This window comes from Glycine max, chromosome 12 (genome assembly GCF_000004515.6).
Source record: "Glycine max cultivar Williams 82 chromosome 12, Glycine_max_v4.0, whole genome shotgun sequence".
Lineage (NCBI taxonomy): Eukaryota > Viridiplantae > Streptophyta > Magnoliopsida > Fabales > Fabaceae > Glycine > Glycine max.
The window spans coordinates 9,439,783-9,454,512 of record NC_038248.2 but is presented as its reverse complement, the minus strand read 5'-3'; the positions used below and the strand labels follow the sequence as shown (position 1 = coordinate 9,454,512).

Here is a 14,730-nt window from a genome sequence, read left to right as displayed (position 1 = left end):
AATTTTATATATACGCTTCTCTTATATTAAAAAATATTCATTTTAATCAATATTTAAGAAACATCATATATTTATATTCTAGTATATAATTGTCACATCATTGATCGAAACTATAATCATAAAACAAATTTTTATAAGAACCAAAACGAAAAATAAATATATTACTAAAATCATATAAAAAGTATATATTGAGGGACCAAAATCAAAACTCAATATATCTTTTTTTATATGATTTTAGTAATACATTTAAGCTTAAAATAAAATTATATTAATTATTAATTAGAAATAGTCATTTAAATTAGAATTCATTATGCATTATACATACATATAAGCAAATTACGATAATACTTCTTGGAATTTTGTATAATTACATATAATATCATCTTTTATTTTTCCTTGTTAATTCTCTCTTAAATCTTACACTAAATTACTAACAACCTTATAGCGAAGGCAAAAATAATGATTATAAAAATAGAAAATATGTAAGTGATTAAAAAAACCCGAAGGAGTATTATTGTAATTTACTTTGCATATATTTATTTATATAGCATCTAATAATTCAATAAAGGGCACCACTTTTGAGAGCAGAATACCAAACATATAATAAACTCCTTAATTATTCAACGTATATTAATTCCACGTACAGAGATGTCAGTTAAGTATCATGGCTCCAAAGTTCTACATCAAACACTTGGCTAAAGTACTCGGGTTCACTAGCAGGGAGGTAGGAAATATCAAGCATATACGGTTCTAGCCAGAAATTTCCACTCACAAGATCTGTGTCTGCATCCCAAAAGGCAAATTCATCTTCCAGCAGCAATAGATTTTCGGTGCTGGCCACTGTGGTACACTCTGTGCTTGTGGATGATGATGAATGCTGGGAAAGTGGGGAACAGTCTTGAGTGGCACTGTTAAAGTTTTGGAAAGCAGTATCTTCAGTTGGTTCAGTTGGAGATTGGTCATTTGAGTTTGAGATCTGAGATTCTGTGGCTACTGAGTTATGCTGTTGAGATCTCTTCTTGAGGTTGGTGTGCCAATGGTTCTTTATTTCGTTGTCTGTTCTTCCTGGCATCCGTGCAGCTATGGTAGACCATCTGATAGTGAAAGGAAAGCTTTAAGAAATTAATATCATCATCACTCCATGTTAAATGGTGATTAATGCATGGTATAGAGCTAAAGTATATCCACAAATGATCCATTAAGACATAACTTTGGGTGTTCGAAGGATTAAGAGTAAGGAGTTATAAGATTGGATGTTTGATTATCTCGTTAACTAAATAATAACAATTAATAATTAACGTTTATTTATAAAAAAATCTTGACTCTTGACTGAAAATTCCTAAATTTATCTGAATAAAAGTGCTAGAATGTATTCTTTTTGACACGTAAATTCTTTGTTATCAATTAAAATTCATTGAAAATTATAAATTTATAAATGATGTTTATTGAACAATATATATATATATATATATATATATATATATATATATATATATATATATATATCATCAAATTTTATAGTTTTTAACAAATTTTAATTAATAAAAAAATACTAAGAAGGTTTATTGGATAATATATTTCTGTGTACCGAAAAGAAGTAACATTTGTCATAAGTCATAACTATCGTTTTTAGGGTTACTTTTGGTTGAATTGTGCACTAACAAAAACAACAGAAAATGCCACCAAAATTGAGTTAGAAGTAGTCAGCTAAAGTTTCATCGCTTAAATATGGTATATGAAAGTATGACGGTTTTTAATTTTAGTTTCTTTAAATATTTTTTTTAATTTTTAATTTTTATAGTAAACAAAATTATATAAATTGATCTTTTATGAAGAACTGAAAACATGAGTAATGCATGAGAAACTAAAATCACAACATTTTATTAAATATAAATAGTAACATTTTTTAATCATAGAAATTAGAATAGACATCATGACATTTTTATGTAACAAAGTCCAACATTCATTTATTTAGAATAGACATCATTAACTACTAGTACTAACGGAACATTTTGGTTGTTTTCAAGCTCAAAATTTATAAATATACACTAATTTTTTTTAGATTTCTTTTTTACTTTTGTATGACAAATATGTTAACTAGTATAGTAAAGAACATTGATTAAAAAAATTAAAGTAAAAATATTTTTATTTAAAAACAAAAAATTATGTTAATCATAATTTTTTTTGTTCTCCTATAATTTATATAATAAATATTTTTTTATTTCTTAATTAATGTCACAAGGTATTAGTTAACAAAAATTTTGTATATATCCTAATATTTATTATATTTATCACTTTTTTTTCCACATTTTAACTTTCCTCTCTCTTATTTCCACTCACCCCCCTAAAAAAGTAAGATTTACAATTCCATAATTAACTCTTTTCATGCTCATGTGCTACTTCTAGCTTGGAAAAGGTTTCGTACCTGTTACCCAGACGTCGGTGTAGCTTGATAATAGTTTCCTCCTCTTCTTCAGTGTAGTTCCCTCTTTTTAGGTTTGGCCTTAGGTAATTCAGCCACCTAAGTCTACAACTCTTTCCACATCTCGCAAGACCTGATGACAAATAACAACAAATTAAGTAAAACCAATTACACTGGATTCATATTTCATAAGACTTAATATGCTTTAGGTATAATCTGTGCATGTATATAAACATTGAATAGTTCGTACACATTGGTAGAAAACCAAACCTTAAATTAAAAAAAGAAAAGAAGAAAAATGGAAAGCCACATTGCCGACTACTTACTCAAGTGCTAAACTTGTTTCTGACCAAACTATTTGGTAAGTTCCATTCTCCCCTGAATTGGATGAAAATAACAAAAAAAAATAGGAGATGAATAAAATAGACACTCTTTGGCTATTACCTGCGAACTTGGGGAGTAGTCGCCAATTCCAGTGGCCATATCTGGTAATGTAATCAACCAACTTCTTGTCTTCCTCTGCTGTCCATGTTCCTTTCTTCAGTCCATTTTTGTCACAGCTCGGGGTTCTCACCATCATCAATCTCCACAATAATTAACCAGTTTCTGTTTTTTACCACTTTTGTGACTTTTGACTAATAATAATAATAATAATAATGCCTGATCCAAAAAGTGAGTTACACAGACGCGAAACACAATTAGAGGCTAGAATCTAAAGTTTGATTTTCTTCCCTCATGACCCGAAAACCATATCCTCATCTATATATATGTACAAGCCCCACAACCAAAACGTGTTTCACGCAAAAACTCTACAAGACTAAAATACAGAAAAATTAAAATTAAAATTAAAATTAAACGTGGATCACAGGTATGTCATATGTGGATGAAGTTTAACTTACCCCACCATGTTGTGTAAAGGATCCGTAGTAGTGTAGAATTGCAGTAATATTAAGGTTTAGATATAATAATTAACAAATGAATGGTTCTGATTCATGACTTGCAACTTCTATAATAGGTAAAGTATTGTCCCTAAACTACCATAGAAAGTCGAAAACTCAACGTCTCAACCTCACAGGTGCTCGTCCATGCAACTTGATATTTTTACTTGGTATGGTGTTAAATTGTGGAGTGCGGAGAGGAGAGTGTTAAATTGTATTTTCTCTAACACTCTCCCTAAATTGAGTTGCTGTTTGTTAGAACTATCATTTATCTATGATTAACTGCAATATTTACATTTATGTGACATATATTCAATTATTTTTTATTAAAAAAAATTTAAGTGGGTCGAATTCTAAATACTCACTAGGATAAGATAACCATTAAAACTCAATAATCAAGAAATATTTATATATTATCCACTAATAAAATCTTAACATTCAGCAATAAAAGTTAAACTTATATTCTTATAAAATAAGTATATTTCTTATCAATAAAACCAACTTTTTGGTTATATTCAAATTTCTTAATTTATAAAAAATAGAAATTAATATTGGAAAATCATGATGGCGTAGGACCATTTAATAATATCTCAAATCTGCCTACTTGTGATTTGCGTACCTTCTTAACCAGCTCAGACTATTTTGGTTTAGCTTTACTTGTAGTTGTTTTTTTTTTATGAAAAAAAAAAATCCTAGTTTGCTTTTTATGTTCGAACTTGTTCGTAACTTACCTTGTTTGTGTATCTATTTTATTTAGTTTTAGAGGCTAATGTTTTCTTTCTTTCTTTTTTTATTTGAATCGCTACTGTTAAGATTATGTCTAGTAAAATTAATTTTTTTTATTAGTTGAAAAATTTATTTGCCTACTCAATAAACAAATTTATTTAGTAATTTTTTAGTAGTTTCTAGTATTTTTTGAAATATTACTTGAAATAACATTTTTTAAAATACTTTTAATTTTTGATATTTTCTTTCATTTCTATCTTTCATATATTTATTCAATTTTTTAGTTATCCTTTTTTAATTAATCATTATTTAATTATTTTTTTGTCATTTTACACTTTTCAGCTATTTCAACAAATAGTTTTATTAAATATTTATAATTTAATAAACTAACTTTTCAGGTTCCAGCTACCGGATTTCACCTTTCACCTACCTGCTAATTTTTTAACTAATTTTGTTAGACATAACGTAAGCGAATGATTAATTCAGAAAAAAATTAAGCCTATGGTTAGAGTTTTTTTTTTTTTTGGCTCCTAACCACAGTTTGAATTACTAGTTAGAGTTTAAATTTGAGATGTCATATTATTCAAGAGTTCAAAATTACTCAAGTACTCTCAATTCCCAATTCAAAAACTATTGATCAACACTCCATATACAAGTAGACACTTAAAGTGAGAAAAATAAAAGTAAAAAAAAATATAGATTTTATACCTAAGTAATATAATTTGACATGAAGATATAGAGATAAATGATAAATGTTTATTAAGTGTTTAAAAAATACGAGTCTTCTATATATATAAGTTTTAGTTTTCTCTCTATCGCTAGCTAAATATAAGACTTGTATATTCTCTACATATAATAATATCCTCGTATTCGCATTCTTTTCACCACTTGAATCTTATTCCTGATCAAATGAGAATATTAACTATCAAAATTTAAAAACCTTTTCCACCACCATTTTTCCCAAGTCATCCTTTTTCATGGTAGGTATAATCATTTGAAGTGAAGATGTGGGGTTCAACACGGGCTTCGGCTTTGTATAACTGCCCTAGAGATTTTTCATTTGGGATCATTGAATGAATTTGTTCTTACACTCTTTGATTGACAACTACCTAACTACACTATTGGAAAAGCAGTTTTCTAAGTCGGTTAATTTTGACTTTTTAAGACAGTTGCGAGCCATCGTGGAAGCGTCCATCATACGACGATTTTTCACCCATCTTAGAAAGTCAATGATTTTAAGACAATTATACATAAAACTGTCGTAAAATGTTTTATCTTCTAAGACGAGTTTTGGTCAGAACTTGTCTTAGTATGTATGACATTCTAAGATAGTTTTGTGTCATAACTGTCATAGAAAGCCATACATACTAAGAAAGGTTTTGACAAGACCTATCTTAGAATTTACAATATTCTACGACGGTTATGCTAATAACCGTTTTAGAATATTTGACCTTCTAAGACGAGTTTACTGTTATAACTGTCTTAGAATGTCGTTCATTCCAAGATGATTTTAGACATAACTGTCGTAGAATACTTTTTTTTTGTTTCGCAGATATTTTACAATTATTCATATCCATCTTCAAAATTCAAGTATTTTTAAGCCATGTTAAACATACGATGCATTTCATTAATGAAACATAAGTTGTGAAACAACTAAAACCGTATTAAGGGTCATTCTGCTATGCAATTTTTATTATTGACAGCTGAAAAAAGTATACAAACTCATTCATAATTGTAGGAATGAAAAACATTTAATCTTTAAAGTGTTTCTTAATTACTTTATTCTACATGGCCATGACAAGCCGTCTACAACAGAATATTCCACCTCTTCCACGAAAACAGAAAGTTGTGCCTTTGTCTTAAGATGATAAACACATTTTCGGTTTCATGAAATCCTCTAAGGACATGATCTCTGTAGGCCTTGACATTAATCTCTCTAAGGTACTAAAAAATGCATCAGTCAGTTGATCACCATAAATAACATCAACAGCCACCACCAAAGAAGCATTGAAGGCATCTTCAATTTGTCTAGAAGTCCAAAGAAGCATTGAATGCATAAAGTCATTGTGCCCCACCAGAATATCTCGACCGTTATCATGTGATGCCCCGGCTAAATTCTCACTGGCACTTGTGTTTCCTCACACTCACTCTATATATCTATTTTTCCCACTTACAAAACTTGTCTATGATGTTGGGGGTTAGGGTAAACATGGGACAACTGTTGTTATATATTTTAAAAATAGGAATATTTATGACAACTTAAATCAAAAGGTTTATGTCTATCCACAATCAATTCAAACAACATGCAAACAACCACAAAGTTTCATGTTGCATGGATATATTTCAATTTAGGCACACATAAATCAGATTTCAAAATTACACCATGTTCTTATTTCCTAAAATAAATCCCTCACCCCTCACCTACTAGTGGTATATTGATTATTAGTTCCAGTTTTTAGTTTGTAGTTGACAAAACGAAAGGAAACAATAGTGAATTGACTCACCAGATATCACAAGACCGAGAATGATAAATGCCTGCATCCATAAGAGAAAGAAATGCATATTATATCTTTTATTGAAGATGATATTAGATAAAGCACACATGTTTGATACACACAAGAAGATCAAAACATTGCCCCATGCAAGGTATCTTAAGTATTTAGCAAGTTAAAAGACAACAAATCTAACAAATACTTGAAAGGCTCATTATATAAGTAATAGAGGATAGCATCTCTCACCCAAAAAATATTTGATAACTTGTCCCAAACATGTGTCACATCAGAAAGATCTTTATGAGTTCCAACATAAACAAGTGTCAGTGTTATTGCCTACAACAACAACAATATCAGGTATTAACATTGTAATTGGCATGCTATCTAGTGAACTATAAGAAGACACAAACAGTAATTTCTTCCACCAAGCCAAAAGTGGAACATATATAATACTAAATTACTAACAAAAGCAAATTTGCAACAATAATTAATGACAACAGAAACCTGAGGAAACTTTGTGAAAGGAACCCAATTCAATAGAAGTAGAAAATTGCATTATAAATTTAAAACTAAAACTGTTACAGAAGAGACCTCTTGTAATCCCAGAGAAGAAGCTCCTCTAAGAGACTATTTTTGTCACTAATAACAAACAACCCAAATTTCCCCTAACACACCTTTCACGTTTCTCTATATGTAACCTTCCTATTCTCTCTATAATTTACAACTATCTCTTCCTTCCTTCCCTATTTTCCGTGTAAGGTAACTCTAAGTGGGCCCTTGACATTTAGGCCCATAAAGTTTGTCCTTGTTCCAAAGAAATCAGAAACCTAACACTTTGCTCGTAGAATTATTAAGTAAGAGAAGTTAAACTAATCACCAATGCTTCCTCTATCTATTCAAATAATTGAAACAAGTGTACTGACAAAAAGACATGTAGAACGCATTTACTGACCCCAAATTTAGCATTAGACCACAAACACAATCACAAACAATTCAACACTGTTACAAAAATCGCTTTACTGGATACTGATATGCATCTGATTAGTCAGAACAACATAATATAATATACAAATCATGAATAGTTGATTAGAAAGATGCAATTTGTGTTTTCATAATTCATGTCACTTAACTATATAACTCAAACCTTAATTAAGTAGAGTTTGGATTTTAAACTTTGGCTTTCATTACCATTTACCTTCAAAAGTTGATACTTCATACTTGTCACCTTTTAATTGATTGAATAACATTATTATGTAGAAGTTGATATTGCATACTTCAAAAGTTGATACCTCATACTTGTCATTCTACTTACTATTAACATTGGGTTACTAATCTTGCAGGTTCTATATTTGGAAATTAGCCTCTAATTCTTAATTCAGCTCATGATTTGAGAATCATGCTATGCACATCCATGAATTTTTTATTTTTATGTGGCACTATAGACAATAAAAGAGAGGCTCTTTTTCATATTTATCTGGGTATAAAACAAAAGAACCAATTCAGATTGCTTTTAATGATTTCACACAATCACCGTTAAGCATATGCATCTTATATTAAAAACCTTAAGAGAGAATTTTTTTTTTAATATGCAGAAATGGATAGTGACTGCTAGAAGAAATCCAATTAGAATTTAACAAATATGAAAATCATAATGCACAACAGAAATTTCTTATTAGACTAACTCCTGAATATAGTTGTACCAAAAAGGAGCAATTTATTGTATATATCTACATAAAAGTGGGGGAAATACCAGGTTGAGAAGTTACAGGATTAAAGGCTAATTTTCCAAATATAGAACCTCTTATTAACTTCTCATTTTTATTATTGTAACTTCTCTTCACTAATATGACAGTATTTTTTCCTTTTTCACTAGATATATAGATTCATTATCTCTCTTCTTCTTATTAACTTCTCATTCTTATTCATGTAACTTCCACTACGAAAAAAATAGATATTTCCGACGGAATATTTCCCATGGAATTTATTCTATCGAAAATATTGTTTTTTCTCACAGATATTTTCGAAGGATTATATTCCGTCGGAAGGAAAGTTTTGAATTTCCAACGGAATTTACCCACGGATAAATTTTTTGTCGGAAAGTATGAAATTCCGATGGATTTTTCTGAAGGAATGAAATATGTCAAAATTTAAAAATTATCCCCAAATAAAATGCCCCCAACCCTTTTGCGAATTGATAAGGGAACCTTTGTGATTGTTGTGCCTCTGTGATTGTCGTGCCTCTGTTGCACCTCCGCGACTATCGTGCCTCTGCTGTCAGCCCACGTCGCCGACAGGTAAGCCATTGTAGCCCAACCCTCTTTGTCGCTACTTCTCACCTCACCACTGTACAAACACTCACCAATGGCTTGTCTAGGTCTTCAATCAAACTCGCGAGGAACCAGAACTTTCTCAGGTTGACATACACTATCAAGGAAAGTGGTTTCGAGATACTCTCCTTTCTCTAAAAATACAGTTTTTTTTGCTATCCCTGCATTGCACGGTTAAGCATTGGTTTGTGATATTGTAGCAATCTTTTTTTATGCTTCAAGGTCTCTTTTAGTTCCATTTTGATTTTGTAGTGGCTTTTTGTGTAGAAATTGTGTGAAGGGCTTAGTCATTGGGTATATGGAAAATGAATCTAAAGTTATTAATTTTTAAAAAAATATGAAAGTTTTAATTTGTATATGAAAGTGGGTGCGACATTTTTTATGAGCTTGTTCATGTGGACAAAAAAAAATACTGTTGTGAGTGCTACCTTGAATCGTGAAAATTATGCAGCATTCAATTGGGTTATGTTGCTACAAATTATTCAGCAACACAGCCTCGGTTCTACATAATGAAAAAAATGAATACTATTTGATGATTAGAAAGTTAGTGAAAATATTAATGCACAAAGATAACATGATCGATCTCATGCAAATTCATTTGGAAGTCATTTGATATACTCTTCATAGTTGAATCCGGAGGGAGTATATCAATAACCAACTTTCTTAGTAGGCGTATAACAATTTTGTTTTGCTTATATTTGAATCTCAAAGAAGTGTATTGATAAGTTAACTCCACAACCACAAAGTCCATTAACTTGATTAAGCATAACAACGGGAGAATTTTGCTATTTTGCTTATATAAATTAGGATTATGCACTCAAGTTCTGTTATCTCTTGCCTTGGTAAAATCCCATTGAGTAAGAGATCCAGAAACATGTTAGACTTTTCAATTGTTTCTATAAGAGCTTGCATCTAAAACGACATGAGGGTTTTGATTGAAATTCGTAGATGTTAAGGAATAATCAACACTCCTCCTTGCCCTTAGGCTTTGTGATTGCCATCTCTACTTCACTAGAATCCATGCATATTTTTATTCGAGTTATTATTATAATAATTTTTCCCTTTTATGTGTATCAGATTATAAGAAAATGCAATTTCTCTCTGTTAGTATGTTCTATTAAGTGATTTATTACAAAATCTTAATTTTGCTATACTTGGTGGAACTTGTGTTGGTCAAGGGTGGTTTTGTTCTTGATTTGTCTCATGTTTATTTCGTCAGTTTTTTGTTTTAGTTGTTTCTATTTCATCAATTCATTAATTACCATGGGATTAGTGGTTGCAGATTGTGATTTATAGTAGCTATGTGCATCAGATTATAGAAAAGTCCAGGGTAATTGTTATTAGTTGGACCACATTTTGGTCGTTGTTTTAGCCAAGTTTATGAAGACTTTTTCTTTTGTTTCGATTTTTCGCATGATTATTGGCCACACTTACATTCACCAAAAATTTATGATTATATGGATGTTTTGTTCACGTCAACTTTGTAACTAGTAGTGTCATGGCTGAGTAGACATGTAGAACATCACTGATACATTGTTAATAACATTTGAATTGGTTGACAAAAATTCCTCAATGGAAGAATTGTTACCAAACTTTTTTGTTGTTATTAACAAGTGATTTAACATTAATTTTCTTCTGTATAAATCAGTGATAAGTCCAAATTGTAGATTAAATCTCATTTTAACAATACAACCAATATTTGTTAATCAAAGTATTACTGTAACAGTTTAAATAATCCACCTTACCAGAAGAACTTCATTTATCAACTCATTCTAAAAACAATCATTGAAACTTGACAATAAAGATCAGACTATTACTGTATCATGCTCAACATTAATACAAGTGCAGTGCTATTCTCCGTAAAACAATTCTGTACAAAAATATCATTGCCCTTCAAATGGCAGCACTCATGGGAATGCGATATATATTATGTATATATGATTTTTTTTCTCTATAAATTAACACTATTAGAAATTACACTTTCAACATCGGTTATTTAGGGCATTCTACATCGGTTCTAAAACCGATGTTGACAGTGCCGATGTTGAATATATCATTGTTAACATCGATTTTGGAAAACCGATGTTAACATAAATACGATAACATCGGTTTTCTAAATACCCGATGTTAAACACAATGAACTACAGCAAAAAAAGTGTATGCATGATGAATGTTGACATTGGTTTTGTAGTAAAACCGATGTTAATATTGTATATTGATATTGGTTTTCTAGAAAAATTGATGTTAATGTAATTTATTAACATCGGTTTCCTACCAAAACCGATGTCAATATATTACATTAACATCGGTTTCAGAAGAAAACCGATGTCAACGTTGATGATGCATACACTTATTTGGTGTAGTTCTTTGTATATAACATCGGTTATGTATAGATAACCGATGCTAATATACAAACGTTAACATCGGTTATTTACAAACAACCGATGTTAATATACAAACGTTAACATCGGTTATTTGCAAATAACCGATGTTAATATGTAAACGTTAACATCGGTTTTCTATTATAACCGATGTTAAGGTGCATGTGGACATCGGTTTTCGTAAATAACCGATGTTGTTTACTATATTAACATCGGTTTTTGTTAATAACCGATGTTGTTTTCAAGTTTTTTTTATATAAACTTTCTGTTTTTACAATAAACCCAAAATTGTACCTATAAAATGCAATTTTAGACCCAATTCACAGCAAATAAATATTTTATTATGCTTTCAAGCAATTTTAATCATAATAAACATCGAATAATTCATTTATCATAAAGAACAATCAACAAATGAATTCAATGTTCAAATTACATAGGAAATGTCAAAAATGTTAAACCAAAGTAAACTAAGCTAAAGTTAATGTCCCTAAATCCTAGGTCTGATCTCTAACTCGGAGATAATACTGTGCCCATTGGATCTGCAACGCCTTTAATCTCTCTGGCTCCAATGGTCTAGCATCGTTAAAATACTGCACGATGAAATAAATCATAATAAGTTAATAATGTAATACAAATTATAAAAAAATCAATTTTTTTTAAATAAGCGTACCGCTTCCCAGTTATTCCTAAAAGTTCCTAAAATGATGGTGGACATCCAGTGCATGACATAGTAGTCGCACTCAGTACTTTCTTTTTGTCTATTACACTAAATACATAACAAAATTTGGATATTAATTAAACAACTAGTGTACAGACACATAAGAAATATATATATAAGTGGAAGTTTTATGTAAATGACGTACCTTGACGACAATCCACCTAGCATGAGCCTTTGATTTAGGCTGTGGAGCATCATCAAGACCTTTTAAAGCACTGTTCCATGTGAGTAACAATTAAAAACTGGTGTTGTACGTTGAGGTATTTCAACGCAAATGTATTGAAAAGAACACTAACCTGTTAATAATCCCCTTAAGGTAGTTGTCTGGCCTGTTATGCAATGAACAAAACCAGACAACTAGGTGTTCCCTGGGCAGGATGACCACCATCTGCCAGTGTTCGCTGCAGTGGAGACAAATATGGGTTAGTATATTAGTAAACATTAATTAAATTCAGTTATTCTGTGTGACTTACCTATTTAGGTAGGCTCCAAGATAGGCATCGCATTTTGAACTCTGCATCCAAGTCTTTATGTAACTTTTAGACTCAAACTGCGATTGCCCAGACCTCTGAATGGACTGTGGCTTGAGTAATCCATAGATATCAGAATTCCCCGCTGGCATACTTGTATCAGTGAGATGCCTGTTTATGTTAAGTCAAAGTTAAATATTTATGAATTCAAAGCAATAACTTAGGTAATTAAAAGTAATATAAAATGACTTATAGAATCCACAACTGTAACACTAATATGTTGAGACATTGACCACCGTGTGCGATTTTGGAGAGGTCTTCGTGCTTTATGTAGAGCGGGAAATTTGGATTAAAGACCCCGAACACGGTAGCATCCCATGTAACCTGATAAGGCCTCAAGAAAAGCTCTGGGATGGTCAATGTCATCAGATAAAGCGGATCATCAACCTCCGGATCGGGCTTTGGAGGTGGTTTTGCCGGAGACACAGCTACCTGTCCTTGAAACAAAGTTAAATGGCCTAATTTGAGGCACGCTGAATGAATTAATTTAAAAAGAAGAAACATATAGTAAGAGTAAAGTACATGTTGTGATAAAGACTTGACCAGATGTGTCGGCCAAGCAAGGAAGGTGTGAAGTGTGTGCCCCATTAAGGAAAACTCATCAGTGGGTACAGAAATTGGAGCATCTGCATCTGTAACCTCCTCCACACTCACCATTACTTGGCCAGGCAACAAAGGAGTGTTATGAACAATAGTGGATCCCTCATAAACTCTCCCCAGGGCAACCAAGCGGGCAGGATCTGCTTTGATGTACAAGCCGAACCTATCTGAGTCACCCGTCTCAGGATCGTTTCCTGAGGGATCAACGCAACTCCCCTTTGTGCTTACTCGAGGACCGGAGGGACCAACCAAAGGCTCGGGAGGCAGTGCAAGTCCCTGAGATTGCATCTGCGACTGAATCTGGGACTGCATCTGGCTGAAGGATGCCATGAGCTGCCGCGCCACTTTTTCTGTGATGGACTCCTCTAACTGGTCCCTGATTTGCTGGGTCAGCTGCTGCAATTCTTCAGGAGGCAGGGAGGAAGAGCTGCGGGACGTTCGTGGAGCCGATCCAAAGTATTGCTTGATGGTGACACCGGCTCCAGCAGCACAGACACGTCCAGGGTGCTCTAGACATCCAATAGCAGCGGTGAGAACATCCTGACGTCCATGGGGGACGAAGGATCCTTGTGTCGCCTGCTCCTCAAAGGAATCCTGCACAGAAAACACAGTTGTACATGGCATTCACAAAATATTGAAATATAATTCTAATGGTTAGTTGAAAATGACCTACGATCTTCTCAGCGATTTCCTTTGGGGCCTCAGTCGTCATCTCCCCTATTTTCTTCGTGCGGGCCATCTTCCACTTCACGTGGCATCTGACCGGGGATGGAGGGTCGATGACGCCATCAACGTTTCCTGACTGTGCAGTGTTCTGCTTCTGCTCCAAATAGTCATAACCCCCACGAGACAGAACGTGGGAGGCAGTGTTCTGCTTCTGGATGGCCTGTGCCTTTTTGCGCACATCCTGCAAAAATAAAACAATAATGTTTCAAATTGCTAGAATGAAGTATAACAAGTTAATGTTTTTTGGAAAAAAACTTAAATGGCAAGGAACATATCTCCCAAGAAGGGTCTCTGCGAGTCTGGCAAAACTGGGCCCATATTTCCTTGCTAATGCCGTATTTCTCGCAGACAGTGTCCTCCACACCGTCCTGATCGGCTGCAAGGGCCCATTTCCTCGTGAGATCTAATTTAAACTGCCTTCATCTCTCCTCCACGGTCTGAAGTTACTTCCTTTTCGTCCTACTATCAGAAGCCTCTGGGATTTCAAATTCTGCCTGACAACATCAAATAAAGTTTATTTGTTACAATAATGTATTTTTTGGCTTTTAATTAAACAAAATCAAATAAGAAAAGGAAAATACCTGAATATCCTTCCAAATCAGGTCCTTCTGAGCAGTAGGGACCTCCTTCCAGTTCTCGTAGGTGACGTCCACCTTATCACGTGCCACAATCCCCAAATATGTTCTTAATTTCTTCCTGTGGGGACCGTCGGCCTTACCGATAACAGGATTTACATGGACCACTGGTCTCTCAACACCAGGTGGTCTAGTAGATAACGATCGTAGACGTGAGGCTTTGTGTGTCCGCTTCACGGCAGACGGCGAAGCCGATACGTCCGAAGGAGCAGAAGGAGGAGGAGGAAGAGGAGGA

General features: G+C 32.7%; 1 protein-coding gene across 1 annotated transcript; it reads right to left on the bottom strand.

The window, feature by feature from the left end:
• Positions 1-553: 553 nt before the first annotated feature.
• LOC100778518 (transcription factor MYB13) lies at positions 554-3,154 on the bottom strand. Its single transcript, XM_003540821.5, has 3 exons — positions 2,867-3,154; positions 2,426-2,555; positions 554-1,094 (listed from the first exon to the last, which is right to left on the bottom strand). The coding sequence occupies exons 1-3, from the start codon at positions 3,000-3,002 to the stop codon at positions 656-658; spliced, it is 705 nt and encodes a 234-aa protein (XP_003540869.2). The 5' UTR covers positions 3,003-3,154; the 3' UTR covers positions 554-655.
• Between the last annotated feature and the right edge of the window lie 11,576 nt (positions 3,155-14,730).